At 39.7% G+C, this 26,496-nt stretch overlaps 2 protein-coding genes across 2 annotated transcripts; one reads left to right on the top strand and one right to left on the bottom strand.

Moving 5' to 3' along the window:
* The first annotated feature begins 1,456 nt into the window (after window positions 1-1,456).
* tbrg1 (transforming growth factor beta regulator 1) lies at window positions 1,457-11,998 on the top strand. The gene is made up of 15 exons (XM_006804658.2): window positions 1,457-1,785; window positions 1,928-2,065; window positions 2,738-2,795; window positions 2,903-2,985; window positions 3,217-3,253; window positions 3,609-3,671; window positions 4,677-4,913; window positions 5,915-5,985; window positions 6,074-6,315; window positions 6,407-6,543; window positions 6,684-6,830; window positions 6,966-7,063; window positions 7,200-7,310; window positions 9,063-9,205; window positions 9,505-11,998. The coding sequence occupies exons 2-15, from the start codon at window positions 1,947-1,949 to the stop codon at window positions 9,591-9,593; spliced, it is 1,635 nt and encodes a 544-aa protein (XP_006804721.2). The 5' UTR covers window positions 1,457-1,785; window positions 1,928-1,946; the 3' UTR covers window positions 9,594-11,998.
* A 4,923-nt stretch (window positions 11,999-16,921) lies between these two features.
* On the bottom strand, window positions 16,922-25,219 carry siae (sialic acid acetylesterase). The gene is made up of 10 exons (XM_006804657.3): window positions 25,059-25,219; window positions 24,550-24,711; window positions 24,132-24,286; window positions 23,800-23,938; window positions 23,371-23,539; window positions 23,150-23,232; window positions 22,938-23,071; window positions 22,590-22,744; window positions 19,846-20,032; window positions 16,922-18,610 (listed from the first exon to the last, which is right to left on the bottom strand). Exons 1-10 carry the CDS (start codon window positions 25,111-25,113, stop codon window positions 18,347-18,349), a joined length of 1,503 nt encoding a protein of 500 aa, XP_006804720.2. The 5' UTR covers window positions 25,114-25,219; the 3' UTR covers window positions 16,922-18,346.
* Window positions 25,220-26,496: the final 1,277 nt, after the last annotated feature.

Below are 26,496 nucleotides of genomic sequence, written 5' to 3'. Positions count from 1 at the left end.
ACTCACAAGAGTAGGAGACCTTCAAATGGTTAGTTACCAAAAATTCTCCTCTGAGTTTTAGTTTTACTGCCAAAAGTCGAAATATCTGTTACTAAAATTTCTGACACTCCAGTGCAGTGGAAGTGTGTACCGTCGATTTCATTTATGCACAACAGCAAATCCCCACTCTCAGTTTGTCCTCTGATAATTGTCAAAAATTTGTTCAATTTACAGTACGATCTATAAATTATGCAGACACCCCACAAGGGAAATTTCATTCGCTTCCACTGAATCAGGCATGTCTAAGGAAAAAATATATCTATATTTCACTTTGGTTAGATATCCTTGGTGTATGTACCCTTTAATTTGTAGAAAATATTTGGTTGTCTTAAAGAGAAAAACTATTTAAAAAAAGATTAGAACTGCTTCTAAACAGATTTAAGAGAATGTTGACCATTTCATTGCAATTACGTTTTGATAAAAAACAGGCGGTAGTGCTGTTGTAATTTGGACAGGAAATGCTGATCATGTTAGATGTTCTAATTTCCAACAGTCAGGAATATTTAAACATGCAAGATGTCCTTGTAATTGGTGATTCATTTTCAGCACATTAAAACAATCACGCAAACATCAATTAAGTCTCGACCACACAAGCCATCATAAAGAATGGGTAAAGACATTATCTGAAAACTCAGCAGAGAGAAATACTGTTTGTGCACATCTTGATCTAAAACAGCTACTGGAGCTCAAGTATGGTAGCCATCTCTAAACACAGTACCTTAACATAGAAGGTCATGCCATTCAAATTACTATAAATTTGAGTTACAGCAAGATGTTTCCTTGTCAGACATGAGGTGTATCATTGTTACAGCCTTCTTGGTAATCTATGTCAAAAAGCACTCACCTCTGACTTTTTAATCACAATAAGCTGCTGCCCCCCAAGAAATCCACTAATTATATTTCATAGTGGTAAAGTTTTTTCTCACCTACTTCCTTGACATGCTGGGAAAAAAAGAAGCAGGATACATTTTGAAAAGGTACAACCATTTCCACACCTGACAACTATTTTGTAACTATTTGCAGCAGCGTAGTAGTTTTAAATCAGCATATATTAAATGCCTCACACTTTACCTAAGACACTACATTAAAAAAAAAAAAAAAAGCACAGAAGCCAGAAAGAAAGATTTTCACAGTTGGAAATCAGTCATTTTCAAGATTTTCAAGATTCAACTAAACTAGATGATAAACGGGACAACAAAATGTAGCATGCCTAATGTTATTTAAAAAAGAAAAAAAGAAAAAAAAGATTAAAACCAGAATATCATCACTCATACTGCGAAACACTTAAGAGGTGCAGTACAGTAGTAACAGATAAGTAACAATTTAAATAAAATAATGGAAAAGGGTTTTTTTTTCAGTGTAACTTTCAGGATTTTATTTTGACGAGCCGTACATGTACACCGGATATCCGGTAAAGTGCTCATCCGTCTTTGGTTCCAATACAAGTCTTCTTGATCCACATATACCTTTACTATGCTACAGTAAAAGTGTGATAGATATTCGCTTTTTTAACCAAACGTCAAATATGTTCACGAGTTAGACCACACTAGTGAAATATTTATTCTTTCAACTCTGGATTTGAACACGGAAACTGCTCCTAGCCAATGACTCCTAGCTAGTTGATGTTAGCATTTAGCCGCTCTTACTGTAAACAATGCAATGAGGACGGACGAAGGTTCCGGTTGACAGGGAAACTAATAGTGAGGAGCACGAAGTGAAATAAGTGTTTGCTGCAGTTTCATTTGGGTAGGTTTTGCTTGTAGCTGGTCCTTACTGTACCTGATGTTATTGTGCAGAAGTCAGTGTTTGCCTTGCTTAAGGTCTGCAGTCAGGCACGCCTGTAGACTGAAACGCAGCTAAATATTTTCTCATTGACGTTTCTTCGCAGATGCTCATACCTGCCCTCCATGGAATCCCTCAACACGTTTGAATCTGAGATGGAGGCTGATGGACAGGGGAACTACTCTCTGTTTCCTGCTCTGGACAGCATTGCAACTCTGTCTGGCACCACTGAAACTCTGGAGAGGTGATTCAAAATGATCAGGTTTATAATACATCATTTTAAAATGTTACTGTCTACTGTAACTTCATTTATTTTGGATTAAGAAATATACTGCTAGTATTGACATAGATTATAGAATTTCAAGTGTTTTGAATACTCAAGCAGAGTAGAAACTCTCTATATACGAAACCAGTTCATTTACCACCATGTTCAGTTAGGGTACAGCTAAGAGCAGAAGAATCCTCAGATCACTGACAAATTCAAGGAAAGTGAAAGTGTGTCTTAGTAAGGTCTTATGGCATCATATACTGCCAGAACAGCTTCAGTGTGCCATGTTTCTAAAATATATTTCATCCTTTAGTGTCCATCCATACACCATAGTTGATGTGATTCACATAATAATAATTATAATACTCAGTGACCCCATGAGTCCTATGAGCGGAGGCACCGTCAGCATAGAAATGTACTATTATGGGAATTTATTGAAATGCTTCTAAGAAGTCATCACTTCCCAGCACTGTAAGGTTAAAGGGCAATAGACTTTTCCTTTTGTCATTCCTCTGCATAAGCAATATGAACATGTATTCAGATAAAGTGGGTGTGCTTGCAGGAAATTATGCCAAAATTTTAAAGTACAAATAAATCAAGGAGATAACTTACACCAGAGGACACTGACGTTTTATTTCCTGTTTGCAGTGAACCACCCAGCGAAATAGCAGAGAAACCGAACCTGACGTGGCTCGATGCTGCGCAGGTATGGGCCATATATTTGTAACATTTCAGTAACATTCACAGCAGTGAGGGTCTTTTGCGTTTGGTTTTGTAGCAAGTTTTTTTTTCTTCTTTCTTTCTCTTACATAGATTGTTTTGGAGGAAGCGGGAGGTCCCATGCACATAAAGGAAATTAAACAGAGAATCATCGACAGGGGACTTGTTCAATCCAAGTACAGTGTTCTCTTCACTTTAACTGTCTAGGTTATTAGAGCATATCTGAGAGTCAAGTTTCATAAGTTTTGATCAGCTTTGGCTGGACAGCATCAGAACAAATTCATAAAAACCAAGAGTGTGCAAGAATGCTGTCTTTCAGTGGGTACAAGGGAGGAGGGAGATATGGTTTTCTGTAATTCACTATGATCCTTTAGACTATGCTCATCTCGTTGTTCTCTCCTTGGCAGTGCAAAATCAAGCTTGGAAGCTGTCATGTACCGCGAGGTAAGGGAAATGTTTGAGACTCAGCCTCACAGCAGCCTCTGCTGTTGAGTGCAGTAAATTACACCATCACCTGTTGAGTGGATTTGGTGCAAACACCATTTGCATTTCTGTTAGCATCCTTTGTTTTCCCATCCCGCTTCTTTGACTTTTATTTGTTTTGCATCATTTTTTTAATGAGGCAGACATTTCTGGGCTGTAATCGGAACAGACAGTTCTCTGTGCGCTCTGATGTGCGGGCCTTTAAACTGTGATCTTATAATGATTGAATTCATCTAAATTGACCCCCAGCTTGTGTGAATCAAACCCAGCCTTTCCTGCCCCGTGCATTTGGCCTCAGTCTCGCATTATGTTTCAGACACAAAAAGGCAGCAGGAGATTCAAGAGGATTGAAAACAGAAATGGAGTCTTTGCTCTGCTGGTGAGTCATCTGAGATACTAATGGCACTGTTATACCAAACCTAAATATATTATAAGGTGCTGCAAATTTGCATTGCTTTGTATGCCCTGCTGTTGGTTATGGATAAATACGGAAGCCTTTCTTTTCACAAAAGAGCCGGACTCAGAAGTGTAAAGGGATACACAAAACTGTTCTAAGTAATTGAAAAAAATCATATATACAGAATAAGCTGAGACAGGGAGTTCAGTTCTGTTTTAATTTCTTGTGCATCTTTTGTTTGGTTGAACTTTTGTTATTTGTCAAAAAGCACTTTTAGTGGAAGCTGCATCTGTGTTTTGTTTTTTGTGTACATTTCATCATTCTGAGGAAAGCACAAGCATTAGGCTCAGTGTTGGGTCTGTGTTTCCACAAGCCCCGCTGGTTCAGAAACTTATTCTCGTTAACGACAAAAACAAGACGAACATCTTTTACTTGCTAGCAAGCGAGGCCTCAGCCGGTGTCTCAGAAAGCACTCTGAATCCTACCGCAATGACCCCAACGACGGCCTCCGCTTGCTGCCTTTTATTGGGAAAACAGTTCACACAATACACATCATAGCAAAGCACTGCCCACCATAAAACCCCCCAAATGGTTCTAAGACAAGGCACTATGTGTGTGTATGTGTAAACATCTGTATGCATCTGCTGTTTCTAATAACATCCTGGTCATAAAGAGGGTAACCTCCCCCACACCCAATGTATGGTTCACCATGCATAATACAGTGAAGCCATACAAAGGGCAGGAAGCTTACCAAACATCAAACAGAATCTTCACAAGAGATGTGTAATAATCCTCCCCCAGCACAGAGTGGCTGGAGAGGTGGTCAGGGACAAAAGAATGTCTTGATCCTATAGATTGAACTTAGACCTTACAAATTTAAGAAGCATAATGACAAACATTCAACAATTAGACTTAACACTCAGGAACTCGTGCTACAAATGAACAATCCTCTGTGTTTGTCTCCCCTTCATCTCTGACTCCTTACAGACTGATGAGGAGCGGCAACAGGCCCTGCAGGCTTTCACCGCCCAGTCTTTCCTCAGCTCGCCGCAGCAGAATACCATCTCTGGTTCTGGGTCAGGAGTCTCAGCACCCACCTTCCCTTCTCCCACTACCTCCTCTGAGCATAAGGCCAAGGGGAAGAGGGGTCCACGAAAGAACCAGAATGAAAAGTATAGGCTCAAGTACCTCCGGCTGCGCAAAGCTGCTCGTGCCATGATATTTGTAAGTAAATGATGTTTCCATAAAAATAAACAGTCTTACATCATGCATATAAACTCACCAGCCACTTTAGTAGGTACACCTGATTACCTAATAATGCAAATCAGCCAATCACATAGCAACAACTCAGTGCATTTAGGCGTGTAGATATGATCGAGACAACCATTTTTAATTGAATCTGATATAGTTGTTGGTGTTGGAGTCTTTTAGAAACTGCTGAGTTTTACAAAGAATGGTGCAAAAAAGTATGAGCAGCAGTTCTCAACATGAAAGTGCTTTGTTGAGGTCAGAGGAGAATGAGCAAACTGCTTCAAGCAGAAAGGAAGGCACTAACTCAGTTAGAACAAAAAAAGAAATCTGCAGTCCTTGTTACAACCAAGGTCTCCAGAAGAGCATTCCACTACTGTGAATAAGAAAAACAAATTGGCACTACAGTTTGGAAAAACATTGCGTGGTCTGATAAGTCTTGATGTCTTTCTATGGATGGTACGGTCAGAATTTCACATAAACAACATAAAATCATGGATCCATCCTGCCTTGTCTCAACAGTTCAGGCTTCTGGTGTGTAAGAGGTGTGCGGTATGTGGGATGAGGGCTTTTTTCTGGCACACTTTTGGGCGCTTGTGATCAGTGTGTCCATCTTCTGATGGCTTCTTCCAGCAATATGGTGTTTCATGTCAAAAAAAGCATAGATCATCTCAGACTGGTTTCTTGAACATGACGGTGAGTCATGAGACGATGACCTTCTCAGTCACCTCAGTCCTCAGTGTGGTAGAACAGGAAATTCACGTCATGGATAACTGTGTAATGCTGTCTTATCAATATGAACCAAAATCTCTAATGTTTCCTGTACCTTGTTGATTCTGTTATGGAGAATTAATGCTGCTCTGAAAGATTAAGGGGATCCAAATTTATTAGGTACCCCAAAAGTGTCTAAGTGTAGACTAGGACATGAAAAGTATGTTATCCAATCTGACCACACCGAGGTCTAATTTTGCCAACAGGAGAATGCAGCTCTCTGTGATGAAGTTGCTCACATAGAAGAAAAGTTTCTGAGAGCAAAGGAGGAGCGGAGGTGAGTACAGGTGACTGCTGTGTGACATGCGGAATGATGTGCTTTTGCTCTAATGGCACATGGTATTCATTCATTTTTTTATTTTCAGGTTCTTACTAAAATCCTTGTTGCAATACCAGTCTCTGTCAGAGGGGGAGCTACTGCCCACACCCAGCTCAAGCGCTCATCTACCTTTACCACCAGTGGCATTGTCCTCAGGTCCTTCTGGGGCTTCAGGTCTGTCCACTACTCACAGTGTGTCATCAACAGTGCCAACAGGCGAAGAAGGAGCACTTAAAAAACCCAAAAAGGAAAGGAAGGAGCGGGGGAGGGAGAATGGAAAGGATGAACGTGAGTGTTACGATCAAATATTTATTAAGACAGAAAATAACATCCTTGTGTTGCTGTATACAACTCAATTGTGTTGAAATTGGGCTTTTAGTTCCAAAGAAGATGTCCAAGAAGAGAAAACTCGCAGATGGCTCACGGAAGGTGGTGCACCCCATCCCTCTCGACTCTTCTGGCCGTCCTGTCTTTCCCATAGTACTGGGAGGTTTGACAGTCTACAGTCTGGGCGAGGTCAGTGTCTCAGTGACAGTAAACCTCTGAGCTGAGGTTTTAAAGTTCCAATCTTTAGCATAAAGTGAGCTTTAGAGGACACAATCAAGCCTCTCGAAATGCTGACACTAATGACTGAATCCTTCTTGTCTGCTCTCCAGATCATCACAGACAGAATGCTGTTTCATGACGAGTGTGCCATCTACCCAGTGGGCTTCTGCAGCACACGCATCTTTGCCAGCATGAAAAACCCCGAGCAGCAGTGCCTCTACACCTGCCAAATCAAGGACGGGGGAACAGGCCCACAGGTCAGGTCTCATCTCGCATGCAAGTTTTGATATATGTTTATATAAATTCGGTTTACTTTTAGGTGAACACACGACACTAAGATTAAGATTTATTACTTTAAACAATTATTTTTTTCAAACACCCTCCATCTCCAGTTTGAGATCGTGCCTGAAGAGGACCCTCAGAATGCGATCGTGGCCTCCTCCGCCGTGACGTGCCATGCCAATCTACTGAAGGCCATCGCGTCTGTGAGGTAGAGCAACTTCACCGCCACATTCTGAACAAACATGACAAAGCTTTTGTCTTCCAGTTACTTAACCTGCTTGTACAACTTGAATTAGTTTTTGTCACCTTCAGTTAAAATAAATCCTTCTGCACATTCTTCTTAGTGCCAAGTCCGTGGTGTCGATTGTTCCATCAGGAGCAGATTTCTTTGGCTTCTCTCATCCCACCATCCAGAATCTCATCCAGAGTTGTCCCGGAGCTCGCAAGTGTAGCAAGTAAGTGCATATATGCTCCCTAACAACGGATTCTCAGCTTGATATACAGTGGGGCAAAAAAGTATTTAGTCAGCCACCGATTGTGCAAGTTCCCCCACTTAAAATGATGACAGAGGTCAGTAATTTGCACCAGAGGTACACTTCAACTGTGAGAGACAGAATGTGAAAAGAAAATCCATGAATTCACATGGTAGGATTTGTAAAGAATTTATTCGTAAATCAGGGTGGAAAATAAGTATTTGGTCACCTCAAACAAGGAAAATCCCTGGCTCTCACAGACCTGTAATGTCTTCTGTAAGAAGCTTTTCTGTCCCCCACTCGTTACCTGTATGAATGGCACCTGTTTGACCTCATCATCTGTATAAAAGACACCTGTCCACAGCCTCAACCAGTCAGACTCCAAACTCCGCCATGGCCAAGACCAAAGAGCTTTCGAAGGACACCAGCAAAAGAATTGTAGACCTTCACCAGACTGGGAAGAGTGAATCTACAATAGGCAAGCAGCTTGGTGTGAAAAAATCAACTGTGGGAGCAATCATCAGAAAATGGAAGACATACAAGACCACTGATAATCTCCCTCGATCTGGGGCTCCACGCAAGATCTCATCCCGTGGGGTCAAAATGATCATGAGAACGGTGAGCAAAGATCCCAGAACCACACGGGGGGACCTGGTGAATGACCTGCAGAGAGCTGGGACCAAAGTAACAAAGGTCACCATCAGTAACACACTACAACGGCAGGGAATCAAATCCCGCAGTGCCAGACGTGTTCCGCTGCTGAAGCCAGTGCATGTCCAGGCCCGTCTGAAGTTTGCCAGAGAGCACATGGATGATACAGCAGAGGATTGGGAGAATGTCATGTGGTCAGATGAAACCAAAGTAGAACTTTTTGGTATAAACTCAACTCGTCGTGTTTGGAGGAAGAAGAATACTGAGTTGCATCCCAAGAACACCATACCTACTGTGAAGCATGGGGGTGGAAACATCATGCTATGGGGCTGTTTTTCTGCCAAGGGGACAGGACGACTGATCCGTGTTAAGGACAGAATGAATGGGGCCAAGTATCGTGAGATTTTGAGCCAAAACCTCCTTCCATCAGTGAGAACTTTGAAGATGAAACGAGGCTGGGTCTTCCAACATGACAATGATCCAAAACACACCGCCCGGGCAACAAAGGAGTGGCTCCGTAAGAAGCATTTGAAAGTCCTGGAGTGGCCTAGCCAGTCTCCAGACCTCAACCCCATAGAAAATCTGTGGCGGGAGTTGAAAGTCCGTGTTGCTCGGCGACAGCCCCAAAACATCACTGCTCTTGAGAAGATCTGCATGGAGGAATGGGCCAAAATACCAGCTACTGTGTGTGCAAACCTGGTAAAGACCTATAGTAAACGTTTGACCTCTGTTATTGCCAACAAAGGTTATGTTACAAAGTATTGAGTTGTATTTTTGTTATTGACCAAATACTTATTTTCCACCCTGATTTACGAATAAATTCTTTACAAATCCTACCATGTGAATTCATGGATTTTTTTTTCACATTCTGTCTCTCACAGTTGAAGTGTACCTCTGGTGCAAATTACTGACCTCTGTCATCATTTTAAGTGGGGGAACTTGCACAATCGGTGGCTGACTAAATACTTTTTTGCCCCACTGTATTCAGCTTTTCTAGGTTTAGCTCACTTGCATTCTAGACATCTTAAAAATGTCTTTATAGTATTTATGTTTTGTTTTTGTTTTTTTAAATTGTTTATTTAGCTACAGATGGATTCGTTTTGAGGTGTGTCGCCCCGGCGATGGCCAGGTCCCTCACAGCCTATCAGAGGATGACGCCTCAATCAACTTTGAAGCGTTCCAGAGGCACCACGGCTTTGAGAACATCAAGACAGAGCATATCACAGGCATGTACTTTCCATTAAAGTGACAGATGGGTTTACTGTACAGTGAGTCACAGGTTGGTTGGGGGGGGGGGGGGGGGGGTTGTCATTGGTTGGGACACAAATCAAAAACTGTGTCAACAGCTGTTGTCTGAACAAAGCAGATGACTCAGCTGTACTTTGCTCTGCTGGAGTGTGTTTGTTATTCATCACAGATGTTACACTTTGGATTTCAAAGCAGTTTTGTTTGTTTTGCCAGCGCTGACATGATGATTACTCAGCGTGACAATGATGATGACTTCTCTATCTCCATCTTTCCTCAGGACAGACACCACAGTCTCCTAGTTCATCTCATCAGCATCACCTCACCTCCCCCACCATGAAGGCTTCGACCTCATATTTCAGCTCCTGATGCTATGTGCTGGAGCACCTCTGAAATCAAGGCCATACCTGAGCTTAGTTGTTGTAAATATTCCTTGTAAATTACAAGATGGAGCATATTTTTTTCACTCCACCAGGGGGCCTGGGCTTTCTTTCCAATGTGGCTTTTTGTTAGTTAGGCTCTGTTTAAACTTCAATAAAAGTGGGTGTTTTCATTTTGATTCAATTGATTGATTATGTTTTGCCAAATGGTAAATGGCCTGTGTTTGTATAGCGCTTTACTTAGTCCCTAAGGACCCCAAAGCGCTTTACACTACATTCAGTCATTCACACATTCACACACACATTCACACACTGGTGATGGCAAGCTATATTGTAGCCACAGCCACCCTGGGGCGCACTGACAGAGGTGAGGCTGCCGGACACTGGCACCACCGGGCCCTCTGACCACCACCAGTAGGCAATGGGTGAAGTGTCTTGCCCAAGGACACAACAACCGAGACTGTCCAAGCCAGGGCTCGAACCGGCAACCTTCCGATTACAAAACGAACTGCCAACTCTTGAGCCCCCAAATAAAAAAGTAACATTTTATAATTAGGCACACTACAACACGAGTTGCAAGTCCCCAGTAATTAAATAGAATTTTGAAGTATTTTATTTGATTTTACAATGTCATTATATTTACAACGTTAAAGTGTAAAGTTAGGTAAGGTGGGAACAAGTCAGGTTTTGACATAAGTAAGTAAATTTAAGAAATAAAATTACTCATGTACTCATGTATTACCAAAAATTATTTTTAAGTACTGCATAACTTCAGGTGTTTTACAGGAACAGCAACACAAATTATACAGTAAATATTGAAGTACTGCATAAGTAATTTTAATTAGTGTGACATTTCTTGGTAGTTTTGCAATAATTCACCGTCTTACGTTGTAAACACACTGTACTTTTTGTGGTGCAGGTTATATCATGGACCTAAATTCCAGATATTTTACAGGAAAGGACACTGTGTTTTTTTTCCTTTTCAAAGTTATGTTTGAAATGTCATTGTGAAGGGAAAAAATGAGAGTTTGGCTCCATCATTACAAGGTTTCACAGAACTGCAAATTTTGAAGACATTTATTTTTTTCTTGTAAGTTGGTAAGAGAGAACACTTTATTATACCGTTACTATTGGTAAAATAAAAGGACAGATGAATACATCATACACATCAGCATAATGATTATTAGATAAAGATTTTTTTTTTTTTAAAGGGCAAAATAAATCCACAAGTCCGTGATGTAGCCTGCATCCTGAAAAATACAGAATATTTACATGAGATGGAGACCTTTTTTTTTTTTTGTAAAATTACCATGAAAATGCACAATACTGAAAATTACTCACAATGTAATTATTTTTTTGTTTTCTCTTCTTTTTATTAGAACCCCCGTTTATAGGTAGTGTGCATACCTTTATTTATGTGTTACTTTATGACTTTATTTATTTGTAGGTAAATATACTTTGTTGTAATTGAAAAATACATTGAAATTTTATTTTAATACAGTGGAATTATACCTTTAATCACCAGTGTTACCCCCCCACCAAAAAAAAAAAAGAAAAAAGAATTGAGTGTGTGCTGGTGACATATAATAAAATATTAAAGCAACAAGTAAATAAGCATTAAAGGTTCACATTATTAGAGAAAATCAAGAAAAGCTTTGAACTTGGTGCTTTTCAATGTGATCATCAGTGCTTTTGGGACTGACAGGCCTACCATAATAATGTGAAATCCATGCAGACTTTGGCCACATTGAATGAACTTTTTTATATATTGTCTGTGGTTATCACTAAAAACCTGTCACCTTTATAGTCTGTTCTGTCAGCCGCAATACAAATGTATAAAATAGAATTGGCAGCAAATCACGACTAAGTATTTACTGATTTTGTTTATCTGTGCAACACAAGTTACCATGGTGATCAAGCCAAAATATAAGAGCCTGTTTTGCGACACTGAAAAATCTGACTTGCAGCTCAGGTCAGGTTAATCTTTCTTCAAAGTACACCTCTTGGCTTTCTACTGTATGTGAAAAATAGCTGTGCTTTATTTTGAAGCCTGAGCTCCAGCTGATGTTTCAGTTTTATTGCTATAACGTTACTTAATAATTACAAGTTGCACAGAAAACCATGTGAAAATAGTTGCTATGCTTTTCCATTTATGGGATACATATTGCCCAGGTATTTAACTGGTACATTACAGTTAAGTTTTTTTTCCAGTTTGTGCTCGCATTTAGCAAAACATGTTTCTGTATTTTGTTCTTGTTTTCAGGAAAAGTGTTGGATTTGAACGCAACACATCAGACTCCCTTAGTTTGACTGACTTGTGTTATAAATGACTTGTGTTTATAAATTTCAATTCATAGTGTGTTAAAATAAACATTTGCCATCCTTTTCTACATTCACACGGCGCAGTAATTGTCTGCAAATTTCAGTTTCAGTGTTATACTACTATTAAAACCTTGAAGTAGATATAATCATTTCGTTTGTAGATGCACACATACTTTATTTTCTTCATGGGGACATCTGAATTGGACTCCAAGCTAGCCAAAACAAATCTATTACATAGCATTGTTAGTCTAATAGCATTACTTTATATTCCAGTGGGATGAGACACTTAATGATGGGACACTTAAGTGAATAAATGAATGTGACTATCTGGCTGTGACAGCAGTAAAAAGGAAGTTAAATGCAGTCAAGGTACATATATTATCCAGATAGCACTAACTGAGACTATTGCTTAGGGATTCAGAGTCCACCCTGTGACATTTATTTATTACTTGCACAAATGCACAGAGATTTCCAGGCTCTGAAGTGTTTTGCAATGTGTTTCTCATTCAAACTGCTAAACTTGCAATTAGTGGAAATGCTAACTCACACCTATATCGCTGCCAGTCCTACCTCAAAGACCTTTTTGGAGCGTGTGACAGAGGCTGCCTGAACATACTGAACACTTAAATGGTAGCAGTTTCTTTGGGGAAACGTCCGAGGATGGGCATCATAAACCTCGGATTTGGGACACAGAGTCAGTCTATAGGCAACATCCTACTCATCCCGGGGATGGATTGTGAAAAAAAAAAATACAGTGCAGGACTAAAAAAAATTTTAATGTTTTTGAAAGAGTGATGGGCTAAGATCACAAGAACAAGTCAACACATCAAACAGTAAACCAAAAGCAGTTCAGAGGAAAATGGAAAATCCCTGTTTAGCTTTTTGTCAGAGAAAAAATGTCCTTAGATGTTAAAGTCATGCCAGAGACATACCGTGTCCTGGCAGCATATCAGGCCACAACCATTAGAAATGCTTTAATGACCCACTGAATACTTGAGCAGGAGTTTCTTAAAAGTAATCAAGTCAAACTGTGTGTAGTACTTGTAGTAAATAGCGCACACCTTCTTCCCCACACTTTTCAAGTGTAGAGTTGGTTTCACATGCAGACACATCTAGATCATGGTGTTGTATTTTAGTGATTTCCGTTATTATTTTCCCTGGCCAGTATAACACAAGATGCATGCTTATTGAATGTGCAATAGTGTGCAAAATTGTGTTTGCTATCATCTGTAAAGTCAGGATGTTAGTCTCTAATGCATAAACACAGTGTGCTCTTATTTGGAGGTGAGGCAAAATATGCATACAAAGCAAAATGGAAAAGTGTGCTCATCCCTCTTCCAGTTGTATTTTCCTTAATAAGCATGTCTACGTTTTAGACTTTGTACCTTTAAATATTAAAATGTATGAGATGATGATTATGAGGCGTCTTATTAGTCGAATTACTCATGATGCAGATGAAGATTTTCTCACACTTTTGTGCTGTTAAATGCTGTAAAGTCAGGAATACTTGAAGACCAGAATCTACAGCCCCAATGTGAAATCAGTGTTGCTCTATGATACAGAATATTGGAAGATGACAAAAGCTGCCATCAATAAGATGCAGAACTTCATCAACAGCTGCCCAAGCAAAATTTTGGAGACCTTTTGGCCAAAGATCTGTAATCACGACCTGTGGGGGAAAAGCAAAGCAAGTACCTATAAAGGTAGAAGATGCATTAGACATACACTGAGGAAACCGGGCAACAACATCACCAGATAACCCTGACATGGAGCCCACAAGTGAGGAGAAGAAAAAGAGGTAGGCTAAAGAAAACATGGTGAAGGGACCTCTGAAAGGATATCGAACAGGATACTTGGCACCAGATTGAGAAAATTGCTCCAGGCTGAGTGTGGGACAGACAGTATTTGAACAGGAAGTAAAACTTCAATTTCAGTTTTTCAGACAGTGCTGTGGATGTTTAGACCAACCCTATGGCGACACTGAAAGTGCAATGTATGTTTAGTGTGTGTGCAGAGCAGGTGAGCAAAGCAGAATGTGTCTTACTAATGAGCTGCAGACAAACAAACATACTTAACTTGTCTTTTGGCCCCACCACAGCATCATGAAACTTTTAGTTTTCATTTATTTAGCATCTACAAACTACAGCTGCAACTGGTAAAAATGTAAGTGTTCAATGTTTGTGAACACATCGTGGAGGGAGGGGCTGGAGCCTATCCCAGCTACTATAGGTCCAGAGACAGGGTCCACCCCGGACTGGTCACCAGTCTGTTTTAGGGTTAACACAGAGAGACAAACCAATACACAAACTGCGATCAAGTAAAATTACCAAATGAATGTGATACAAATTTTTACCCAAATGCAAGTGATTGATTCAAAGCTTTACAATCACTGCCTGAATGCCCTCACAGCAGTTACATAATAGAAGCTCTAAAGCAAAAGTGAGGTACCCGCCATACCTGCTGCTGTCAGGTTCACTTAGTTTGACTTCTGTTTCCAATCAGTAGAGATGTCAACAACGTGCTGTACTTACCGTTTGTCACAGTGAATGATGAGATTTGCTTCATTTGTTTCATTAATCCTGACAAGGAGACGGTAACCTGTGCAGCCTCAGGGCCATATCCTCAGAGCACAGCTCTCTCTGGAGACTTCTACAACACCATGTGGTCTCCATAGTGAACAAAATGAAAGAAATTATATTTGACCCTAAAGGTATATGGGTACATGGCCCAGTGATGTTTAAGGCTGTACAACAGAGCAGGTTAGCTCATATAGGTATTTGGGCATCTATATAGATACATGTTTTAAATGGGAACTTTATGTTGATTTTTATGTTAGAAATGAACAAACAGACTTCATTTTCAATGCAGCACTGAAAGGTTTGCTATATGGGATGGCAGTCTGGCTTGACTCACTTGCAGTAAAAACAAAATCTAACATATATCAGTCTCTCCAGTCAAAATATGAGATAAATGTGATTCATCACATTTATAAAATTGTCAGTGATCCATCCCATATATTTTTCCAGAGTATGAGCTACTATCCTTAGGGAAATACAGGGAGGTATAGACCAGGGGTCTCAAACTTAAATGAGCTGTGGGCCACTGCTGGCACTGTCATCTCATTGGAGGGCCTCTTTAGTGTTTAAGTAGTATAAAAAACAAACAAACAAACAAGAAAACACCCTCAAATATTTCCAAAAATGCAGTGTTTTGTTTTTTTAAATTTCAATTGACCCCGGGGCAGACCCAGGACATGCTGGAGAGATTATATTTCTCGGCTGGCCTGACACCTTGGTGTTCACCCGGATAAGCTGGAGGAGGTGGCTGGGGAGAGGGAGGTCTGGGCTTCTCTGCTTAGGCTGCTGCCCCCGCGACCCGGCCCCGGATAAAGCGGAAGAAGATGGATAAATTTCAATTATTGTGTAAAGACAAAACTGCAAACATGAACGCAGTTTTTTTTTCTCACTCTTAACTGAAGCCTTTCATTGAACTACCGAATAAACAAGTTGTTACTCTCTTTCTGGCTGCTATGATTTTGTGGCAGCACTTCTGCTATGATTTTGTTCATATTTGACAAAACAAAAATGCAGACATAAGTGTACACATTAGTTTTTGACTGCTAGTGAAAATTGTTTTCACAAACAACTCTCTCACTGAACTAACACAGCCAATCCCTCAACATGTTTGTACTCTCTGCTCATATTAAATCATTTTTTGCTTTTTAAAGAACTTATTTTAACACTGCACGCAACAACAAACAAATCCTCCATAACTGAAAAAGTAACTTCAAGGGCCAAATCACATTATATTTCCTCACGTCAATATATGGGCTGCAAGTAGGGGTGAGGTGGGCTGCTAGTGGCCCCTGGACCACGAGTTTGAGACCCCTGGTTTAGAGGAAGCAGCTCCAAAACTAGCTGCTATAAACTCTTATTCCCTCTAATTTCTTACATATAAAAATAAGGATTTAGTGCCACATCAACATGTACTTTAATGAATCATAGAAAACAAATGTGTAATAACCAATTAATTAACTTGTTTATTTTTCTGACTGAACAGCTTTTCCAGGTTTTCATTAAAGACTTAAAAAACTTGTTCTGTAGTTTTTTAGTTAAATATGGAACTATTGCTGAACTATAACTCAGTAAAACATCTCTGCCTAAGTAAGCCATTATTTGTCACTGAAGGCTGATATTAGATGATATTATAAATGGCACAGCTGGGGAACATTAAAGCAGAATTTTTCTCTAAATCTCATGATGCATTTTTTTCAGTAATGTTAAAGAGCAAAACAAAACACAAGAAAATGAGGTCACTACTTTCCATCAATAGACTAAATTTTTAAGGGAATAATTATTCAGACAATGAAATGGTCATAATCTGGGGGAAGATCCGTCTTTTGCTTTCTCTGATCTGTTTCTCAAGATTTTTTCTTCAGTTTCTGTCTCCTACATTTGTCCCTGTCAGGTTACAGCTGAATTATTATAAAATGATACACTTTAAATTAAAATTGTATTTTATTCAGTGATGATGACAGAATTGACCGGGATGAAATTACTTTTCCCTCCTTCCTGATTCATGTAAATCATGTCCTAATCAGCTGTTCTGAAACAGGAAACGATGCTTTATTCGTTAATGTAAAACTCACAAACATGACATAAGGATTCAGTGGGAAAGCATAAACGATAACAAAAAGAGTGCAAAGTTTATTTTTGATTTTATAACTATTGATACATTTTCATTAATGCTTGTAACAAAAATAAACAACAAAAAAACTACAGTAGTCAGGAAAATTTGACTGAATCACCTAAAAATCATCACAGTGATTGCTGCTCTGCAAGGAAGGCACAGAACATTAGTTAAGAACTTCACAAACAAAGAAAAATGATACAAATACAGCAATGAGAACATGATTCTTCACCCCCCCCCCCAAAAAGGAAAACAAAATAAAAAAATTAATAAAAAAAAAAAAATAAAAAAAAAAAAAAAAAAAAATCAGGTTAACTGGAATCAGTGAAAAATGTATTTCAGAAAAAAATACATGTCAAACTAAAAAAAATAAAAAATCCCACGCAAATTAACATCGTTTGTGCAATTTTATTTTGAGTGACTCATCTTCTCAAATTCCAACAAAGGTAAACATGGAAGCCTGATCGCATATTAACACCAGAGCTCTAAGAAAAACAAAACTATAAAGCACTTTTTATTTTTTTAGAAACCCAATCACTCCAATATGTCTGCCACACCATAATCAGATACCATCAGTTATTACACCACTACAGTGAGTGATCACGAAACCAAACAAGCTGCTAGATAAGGTTTTGCAAACATCCTCCTCAGATACACAGAACGGTGTGTTGCTGTGAGGTGAATCCTTATGAATGCCACAGTAATTAACATCTATAGACTGAAACAACAGCATGAAAAATGAAAGCAGATGCAACATTAATTATCCAACAGCTTACCAGCCAGGTGCTTATTTACCAAAGGAGTTTACCTATTTGGCTTCAGCAAAGACAAATGAACACAATGTGTTCTGTTGGCATGTTATTTAAAACTGAATGTCAGTAATAACCAAAGATAGCTGATGGTTATAGGCAGGAGAATAGGAAAGCTGTTGGTTGGGGCATAAAGTAATGGAAGAACTGTGAAATGTTCACGTCCTGTACACGAGGCCACCATTAATGTCCAACCATTGCAAACTGCTTTAAAGATCTGTGTCAGTACATAAAACTGAAATTACCCAAATTACCACAATGTAAAACTTCACCAGCAGCTGTACGTCTCACAGTTTGACTTTTTTCTTAATCCAAACAGTGAGACATATACTGTAGTACTCGTATTTTGTTTTTAATTCAAGTTTCATAGGCTTGCATACCACATTCCAGCCGCACTGTTAAGTGATGCAGTTGTCAAATTGAAGAACAACCTTGTTGGAGCAGCTTTGAAATGGCATCTAATAACAAGGCTGTAAAATATACGGCTCATTGGCTCATTTGGAAATGAAGAGAGTGATCACTGATTATTACATAATGTTTCCTTAGTTTGACAATGAAAGTAAAATTCGGTTTCAAACCATTCTGTTGCTGATACATTGTACTGTACTGTGAAACCTATAAAGTTTTTTTTTTTTATTAGTTCTATATGTGTCTGATCAATGAAATACAACTATTTTTAAAGTAAAAGGTCATATTCAAAGTAATAAAGAAATGGTATGGAGATTTTTATTATTTTATTCATCAAATTTCATGAAGATTCATAAAATTTCATGAAGGCAAAGTGTTTTCACCGAATGGAATTACAAAATGAACAGACAAGCTGCTCTGAGCCTATTACAAACCCTGGAGAGGTCGCCAATCAACACCATGCCCAGTTATCCCAACTGACCGTAGAGACAAATGTCTTGTCACAGTTTCAGGGTTAGTAGCTTTTCCAAACGCCTCCTTTCCATGAAGAGTGATTGATGATGAAAGGAGGTGCTGGTAAAATCCAACTGGCGCTGTAGACTGGACAGGCTTTAAACTCACAGGGCCAGTCTCTCCAAGCGTATCGAACAGCAACGACTTCAGACGACTGACACACAGCAGCTGACAGCTGGATGGTGGTCAGATCATACCACACTATAGGAGTTTGAAGCCAAAGGGACTTAGGCCCACATGGAGCCCAAATATCCGAGCAACAGACCTTGATTAAAAAGACAAGAGAACAACAAGTGACTTTGACTTAGAAGTCATCACACCAAGTATTGACTACAGCTAAATAAGTGCATGATTATAGGAGTAGAACTTAGACAACCCACAACTACAATAGTAAATAATCTAAGAAGTAACATTCTACAATGTTTCTCACTGATATGCACACACAATCTGCACACACAACCTGCACACCAGTAGTGACAGTGTTGGAATGCAGGGTGCAACGGTCCAACAAGTCTACATGTGCTTTGTCGATTTGGAGAAAGCGTCCCTCAGAGGATCCTGTTTGAGAGGGTTCAGGAGTATGGGGTATCTGACCCACTGCTATGAGCAATTCAGTTCGGTGGTTCTTGGACTTCACCCAGTTTGTTGGTTTTGAATTTGTTGGCTTCAAAATGTGTAAGCTTTATAGGGTGGCAGCCTCCAAATTGGACTGGAACCTCCAAGTCTGAGACCATGGTTCTCAGAAAATAAAGGGATGGTGTTCTCACTCCAGATCAGGTGCTTTGTAATTTGTAATTAAGTTAGGATGAGTTGCTGCCCCAAGTAGAGTAGTCTAAGTATCCTGGGGTCTGGTTAACAATTGAAGGGAGAGGGGAGCTGGAAAATGACAAACAGATTGGTACAGCTTCTGCATTGATGGGTGTACCAATCTGTTGTGGTGAACCAAGAGCTGAGTATAAAAGCAAAGTTTTTGATTTACCAGCTGATCTACATTCCTACACTCACTAGGAATGTAGGAATGTAGACTCCTAGTGAGTGTAGTGTAGTCGCTTCAAGTAATGACTGAAAGAATAAGATCGCAGATACACGTGGCAGAAATAAGTGAAGTATGGCTGGGCTTAGTTTGAGAGACAGTTCAGTCATTCAGAAAGCACTCAAAGTAAAGCCATGACTCCTCCACATCACATTGAGCCAGTTGAGGTGGTGGCATCTGATTAGAACGCTGCCTGGGCGAGTTGTTATGGATATAGTCCACCAGGCAGATATTCTGGGGTAGGCCCAGGACATGCTGGGCATATCCTGGGGTGGGAAGGCAATGGTGTTCCCTCAGATGAGGTGGAGGTGGTGGCTTGAGGCCAACTGTTTAGGTTGTTTTCCCCATGACTTGGCCCCAGATAAGCAGAACAAAATGGATGGACGGATGGATGGATATCTTGCTGTAGGACACTTTTGAAAGGGGTCTAGGGATACAAATGTCAACCCTAAAGTTGCCACCCTTACCTCAAAGATGTCTTTGGATGGTGTGACAGAGACTGCCTGGTCATAGGTAATGTTGACGTACATCTGAGTGGATGCAATTTCTTTGGGGAAAGGTCCGAGGAAGGGGACATTCTTTTCCTCATAAGCCACAGCCCTAGCACCCAGTGTCAGTCTATAGGCTACATCCTGCTTGTCTCTGGGATGGATTCTGAAACAGAAAAAAAAAACCCATGTCATTCAACTGTGTGGTTTTTTTTTTCTTTTAAGAGATGTGCCAGTTGGTAAGTCAACAGGAGGGGATGAAAAGCAGGTCACAACATGTGGGTACTTTTTATTGAAGAAAAGCCTCCAGAAATCAGCTTCCCTGTTGATCTTTTTGGTTCTGGTACCTAAAGAAGTCTGTTGATGTTAAAGTTATGCCAGGCACAGGCTGTGTTTTGGCGCTATATCAGAACAAAAGCAGAAACTCTTTATTCAGAAGAAACTTGAATGCAAGAGTAGAAGCTTTTCAACAAGTAGAACTTGAGCTGATTTTTCCCAATAAAACTCTTGCAGCAGTATTTTTATAAACAATCCGATTGTCATATAAACTAGAATTCAATATTTGTACTCTCAATACTTTGTATCTGTTTAGAGTTAGCTTTACACTAGCCGTACCACTGAAAAATAATCAACGCCATCATCAAATACACAATTCTTTCCCTCAGAAGTGATTATGATGACATTAGATAAATTCAGTAATCTGCACTGGATTGTTCTTTTAATAATCTCATGACATAAAAAAAAAAAAAAAAAAAAAACAGAGGTACGTTTCTTAAATGGAGTTTTAAGCATCACTCATCTCTTTCCCACCAATGCAGAACCAATTCTGCCACTGTAAGTGAAAAACAGCCTGCATGTTAATTCCAGTACCTAATCTAGAACTGATACTACCAGGTTAGACACCTACCTTATGGACAAGAGGTAAAATTGGCATGTTCCTCTCATCAGGTAAGGGTCAAGTACCACTTACCAACTCCATCCTCTTTTCCATAAATTGCCACTTTTGGCTCCAAAAATTGCAACATTTACAGCTAGCCTTGACTTTGGTATTTTCACCATCCACAAACAATCAGTGACATCAGAGGGGTTCCTTTTTTTTTTTTTACCTAGTCTATTTTCATCCCCAAATGTGACAGGTGTGCCTCAGCTTGTAGAGTGGGTAGACCAATGGCTATTTAGAGTTTTGAGGTTTAATCTCCACCTTCTCTTGTCCACATGTAGAAGAGTCCTTCGCCAAGACACCAAAACCCACTTGGCATCTGACGAGAGGAGAGTTTCTTGTGGCTCTTGAATGTTGGGTAGAATGCTAAAAGTATTAGCTAAAGAGAGTTGTACAGTCTGTCCATCTTAAGACAGTACAATGTGACTGACATACCTGTGAGAAAAATTTGCCTATTAAAGGCGGCCTCTGAAATGTTGATGGTTATGTATGAAAATACAGTTTACATTGTTGGGTTAGGTTGCATACTAATACTCAACTGGATAGAGAACTGCATCACATGTCTGTTAAATAATGAAGAAGTGGAGAAAGCTCATTTCCGCTGCTTGTATCCACAATCTTGTTCTTTCGGTCACTAACGAAAGTTTGTGACCACAGGTGAGGGAGGGGATGTAGATCGACTGGTAAATCGAGAGCGCTTTTACACTCTGCTCTCTCTTCAACATGACAAATCGCTAGAGTATCTGCATTACTGCAGCTGCAGCACCGTCTGTCGATGTCCCACTCCCCTTTCCCCTCACTCGTGAACAAGACCCTGAGATACTCAAACGCCTCCACTTGGGGCAGGAACTGGTCCCTAACCCAGAGTGAGCACTCCACCCTTTTTCGGCTGAGGACCATGGCCCCGGACTTGGAGGCGCTGATTCTCATTTCTGCCGCTTCACACTTGGCTATAAACAGTTTCAGTGCGAGCTGGGGGTCACTATCTCATAAAGCCAGCAGAACCACATCATTCATAAAAAGCAGAGACGTGATTCTGAAACGGCCCAAGCAGAAGCCTTCTGCCCCTTGGCCTAGAAATTATATAAAAATTATGAACAGAATCGGTAACAAAAGGTAGCCCTGGCGGAGTCCAACGCCCACCAGGGACTAGTCTGACTTATTGCCGGCTACGCAGACCAAGCTCTTCCAACTGTTGTATAAGGATTGATCTGATTATATGTCCAATTCTTATTAATATCCGACTCTCTTCCACAGTGTCTCTTTTTTCCTGTCCACCTCCCCTTACCCCCAATGACTGTCCCTTCCTAAGCCTGGTTCTGCCGGTGGTTTCTTCCATTTAAACAGGAATTTTTGCTTTCCACTGTCGCCAAGAGCTTTGTCATAGCAGATCATTGGATTGGTGGGGTTTTCTATATATTATTGTCTTTACCTTACAATACAAAGTGCTTTGAGGCAACTGCTTTTGTGATTTTGCGCTATATAAATAAGACTGAATTTAAATAAACTTGTGTGTTTGGAAACAAGGGTTTTTCCACAGAGTACTAATGTTTAGCTTGAGAATATGCAAATAAATGTCTAACTTTTATGCAAACTGCCTTTTCTGGATTTTTGGTTGATATTCTGTCTCTCTACACAAAAATGAAGCTACCAAAGAAAATTGGAGACTGTTAATTTCTTTGTAAGTGAACAAACCAAATAATTCTGCATGGGATCCAGTAATTATTTCCCCCACTGTATACACTAGATATAACAAAAATTCTATACTTTCACTTGTTCTTACGTGCCATACGGCGAAGTTGCATCTGGTAAATCCAAAGCCACAGCCATGAAGGTTTTCTTCATCCTGAGGTTAGGAACAAAACCAAAGTCTGCTGTTTGGTGCCAGCGGATGTTTGGAAAGCCATCATCTTTGGAGGTCTTTCTGTAAGTGGACAGCTGCACATGCAGAGGAATCACTCATCACCATTGCAACACAATAAACAATGTTATAAATTGGCCTATGTTACACTTCTACTGAAAAGAGAAGCCCTTGTGTTGTTGGATGCTACAGTGCTACAGTAATGGTGCACCTACACCAAAAATGTTTCAGGTTTACTCTTTGTTAGTGTTAAACCAATGCCTAACAGACCTGGACAAACCCAAAGGGGAAGTCAGGAGCTGTTTGCCCCCCTGAGCCCTGATGAAATGCCATCCTCCAGTCATCAATCATAGCTGGGAAGGAACAGTTGTACTTGTCCTGGTTATACTCTGCATTGGCCTCACCTGAAAATGTGATAAACCCCAGAAGTTTATGTGAGTCACTGAATACTCCAAACCTACCTGTGATATAAGGAGTCTTACCTTGGTACCAGAGGGCTCCTTTGATGGTCATATTGAGCAATGGGTGGATCATTGAATTCCACAAAATAGAATTTTTTTTAGGTCTGAGATCACAACACGGAGAAAACATGCACAGTGCAGTTAGTACAGACCATGTTTGATGGGTATTAAACACACAGAAACAACTGCTGTCTTAACCTCAGACTGCTGGCTAGCTGGAGAATGTGTCTTTATGTCCTTACCCGTCTACAACTGGCACTTCTTGACACTGTTTCAGGGCTCTTGAAGATGACCACACTTCGACCGGTGTTCCACCCCAACAGGACTCCACCAGTCCTATGGGGTACTTCAAGGTCTCATACATGTAACGTCCAAAGAGCCAGCACACAGCAGAAAACCCTTCCACCACACCTGGAAACACAGCTGTTCATTAATCAACCAGTATAACGCAAGCTAAGAGCGGTATATATGTATCATGGTTGATATTTATTTGACCTGAGACCATATTATAATGTCATATGTTGAAACCACAATAAAACCATAGCTTGAATTTAGGGACAGATGCAAAATATTATATGAATGTTCAATAATCCAAAACAAAACCTTTAAGTATAAACACATTTTCCAATATCTCAATAAATACTTAAAACGAAAATAAAATTGTATCTTACTGGCAGTGGGCACAGACCAGGGAATCTCTACTTCTATCAGATCCATTAACTCGATGTCACTTGTGTTCAAGGCTACCATAAAAGGCCTCACATAAGGATACTTAGCAACAACAGACAGCTCCTCAGTTGCATTGAAAATCTGGTGAAGAGTGAGGAGTAAACAAAATAGATATGCTTTAACAAATGACTAAATACATTTTAAGAAGAAACTGCTTTTTGCCTTATATGTTTGATGGCTCTTTTGTAATTGGGCAAAGATGCAGAGGGTTTTGGCATGTCCCAGCTGACACCAGGCAAAACCTGAATGTCAGCACAGAGACAGACAACCTTACCTGAGTCATGTTAAACCACATGTTGCTCTGCCCTCCACACATCCAAATGTCTCCAAACAGCACATCTGTAAGAGTAGCTGAATCGTTTTGAACTTTTGCTGTCACATTATATGGACCACCAGCAGCAACAGGGTCAAGGGTCACTTGCCAAATGCCTTGAAGAAAAACAAAACAAAAAACTTTTAGCTATGTGTAACATTGTAGCATCTATGAAACATGATCAAGACAAATTCATAGACTGAATCTGAGGCACAACATGCTGTTACTTTTACTAGGTCAGTGACCACAGTTACAGACCACAAGCCCCAAAACAAAAGTGAGGTACCCGCTATATCTGCTGCTGTCAATTTCACCTAGTTTGAATTCAGTACAGACATCAGGATAAATCCCGTCTTTGACAACAACGTGCTGTACTTACCGTTTGTCACAGTGACCGGTGAGGCTTGTCGTTTAAATAAACCTGACAAGGAGACGGTAACCTGTGCACCCTCGGGGCCATATCCCCACAGCACAGCTCTCTCTGGAGACTTCTGCAGCACCATGTGGTCTCCATAGTAGGAGGCAAAACGCAACTTCCCATCTACACACACCAACAAGTTTTATTGTTTTATTACACTGAAAAAAACAAGCAAGATTAATGCTGCCTATGTCAGCCCAGGACACTTGCAAAAGATAGTGTTCGTCTCAGCAATTTCACTTCCTGGTTATTTAAAGTTTCAAGGAATCATAAAACTTGTGCGGATGAATAACCCCCCACCCCCCATAACATACATACACATGATAATTTTGTCCTGAGTAGGCAGATGCCTTTAACGATCTAAGAGAGAAGCTGTGTTTTGGGTCCAGTTAGATTTACATTAAGTAGGTCAAGGCTTGCTGGAAACTCGAAAACTGCCACAATATGCAGCGTAAGGATAATGCACTTACCACAAGTGTGAACAGAAGCTAAAAGTGCAAAAACAACACAAAGTGTAACAGCCATGATCACAGCACGAGCCGCCTTAACAGAAAGCTGTGTGGGGAAAAGTCACGCGCTTGTTGGCGACAGTCCACGTAACAGATACAAACGTCACTTGCGTTTCGGAAATCGGGATTTGTGCATCGATGTCGTGACGTCATCCAGCAGCTGACGCGCAAATCTCGTGATCCTTCAAAATAAAAGCCAGAAAAATCAACCGCGTTTTTAGTAATTCCGAAACGTCCGGAGCTCTATTCCACGAAACATTTTGTCCAAACTTGATAAACAATTATGATGATAAATAATTCACATTATTTAATCTCTTCCTGTGTTTTTTGTTGTTGTTGTTGTTGTTTTTTTTTTTTTTACATTTATCGGATACTATAAGACATCAGTCACAGCTGATTTAAATGGATAAATTACCTTCTCAACATGTCTTGAAGTTCTCCACAGGCCTGGTAATGAACTAATCATGTGATTCAGGTGTGTTGACCCAGGCTGAGATCTAAAACCTGCAGGGACACCAGCCCTAAGAGACAATACCAGATATATGACCCTGAAAAATTTTCCATGTAGTAGAACTCTTTCAAACACACTTGTGTCCCCTTGGAGTCATGCATTAAACATAAATTTACAGATACCATTAATGTCTCCTCTTATTTAAAATAATTAAAACACTACTATGAGTAACTGTGACAACCACAATGGGCATAAGATGTCTTTTTTTCCTTTAAGCATTAGATTTAGTGCAATCTGCAGTAAATTAGTTGCTGCAAACTTTAGTATAAACATTTACATTATGCATTTAAATAATTTTCTCTTGACAGGGAAATTTTCATCATGCTAGACTAAAAATACCCATATTCACAAAATCACTCATAAAACCTTCATATTTTAATATGAAAGCATAGCGTGCGGGCTACTGCCATATTGCTTTGTTACTGCAACAGTAGAGGCCGCTGTGAAATGCAATATTCACACATTTGACCTGACAACGTCTCCATTTTGCTTTGGTTTGAATCCCTGATGAGTTATTAAGCCAGTAAACCGTAAAAGTAATACATTTTCATATATATATATATATATATATATATATATATATATATATATATATATATATATATGGCTGTTTGTAATTACCTTTTCTTAGAAGTAATTGCAAAAATGAAAGAGATGCTAATTTTGAGTTAGTGCCTTAAGCTTTCATTTAACGAAGCAATGGTTATTAAAGGATGTTCCAGTAATTAACAATTGATGCAAAGAGTGTGAATTCAAATCCTGGTCTACCCTAAATCTGGCCTTTTATGTTCATTCTTTTTTAAAATTTGAGCCTTTGCAATGAAATGATCATTTTTGCAGGTTGTTCTGGTTTACATGACCTGCATAAATGTTTCTGGACATAGAAAG

The sequence above is a fragment of the Neolamprologus brichardi genome, chromosome 14, assembly GCF_056152115.1.
Source record: "Neolamprologus brichardi isolate AB-2024 chromosome 14, ASM5615211v1, whole genome shotgun sequence".
NCBI classification, from domain to species: Eukaryota; Metazoa; Chordata; class Actinopteri; order Cichliformes; family Cichlidae; genus Neolamprologus; species Neolamprologus brichardi.
Note: the sequence above shows the minus strand (reverse complement) of the source record. Positions and strands in the feature narration are given on the sequence as shown.

Excerpts from the sequence above, each read along its gene's own strand:
- tbrg1 (XM_006804658.2), top strand. The coding sequence starts at position 1,947 with ATGGAATCCCTCAACACGTTTGAATCTGAGATGGAGGCTGATGGACAG. Across the intron at positions 3,254-3,608 it reads AAGCTGTCATGTACCGCGAG|ACACAAAAAGGCAGCAGGAG; the intron begins GTAAGGGAAATG and ends ATTATGTTTCAG. Across the intron at positions 6,316-6,406 it reads GGAGAATGGAAAGGATGAAC|TTCCAAAGAAGATGTCCAAG; the intron begins GTGAGTGTTACG and ends TTGGGCTTTTAG.
- siae (XM_006804657.3), bottom strand. The coding sequence starts at position 25,113 with ATGGCTGTTACACTTTGTGTTGTTTTTGCACTTTTAGCTTCTGTTCAC. Across the intron at positions 22,745-22,937 it reads TCCCCTTTGGGTTTGTCCAG|CTGTCCACTTACAGAAAGAC; the intron begins GTCTGTTAGGCA and ends CTGCATGTGCAG. Across the intron at positions 20,033-22,589 it reads GCAACTTCGCCGTATGGCAC|AATCCATCCCAGAGACAAGC; the intron begins GTAAGAACAAGT and ends TTTCTGTTTCAG.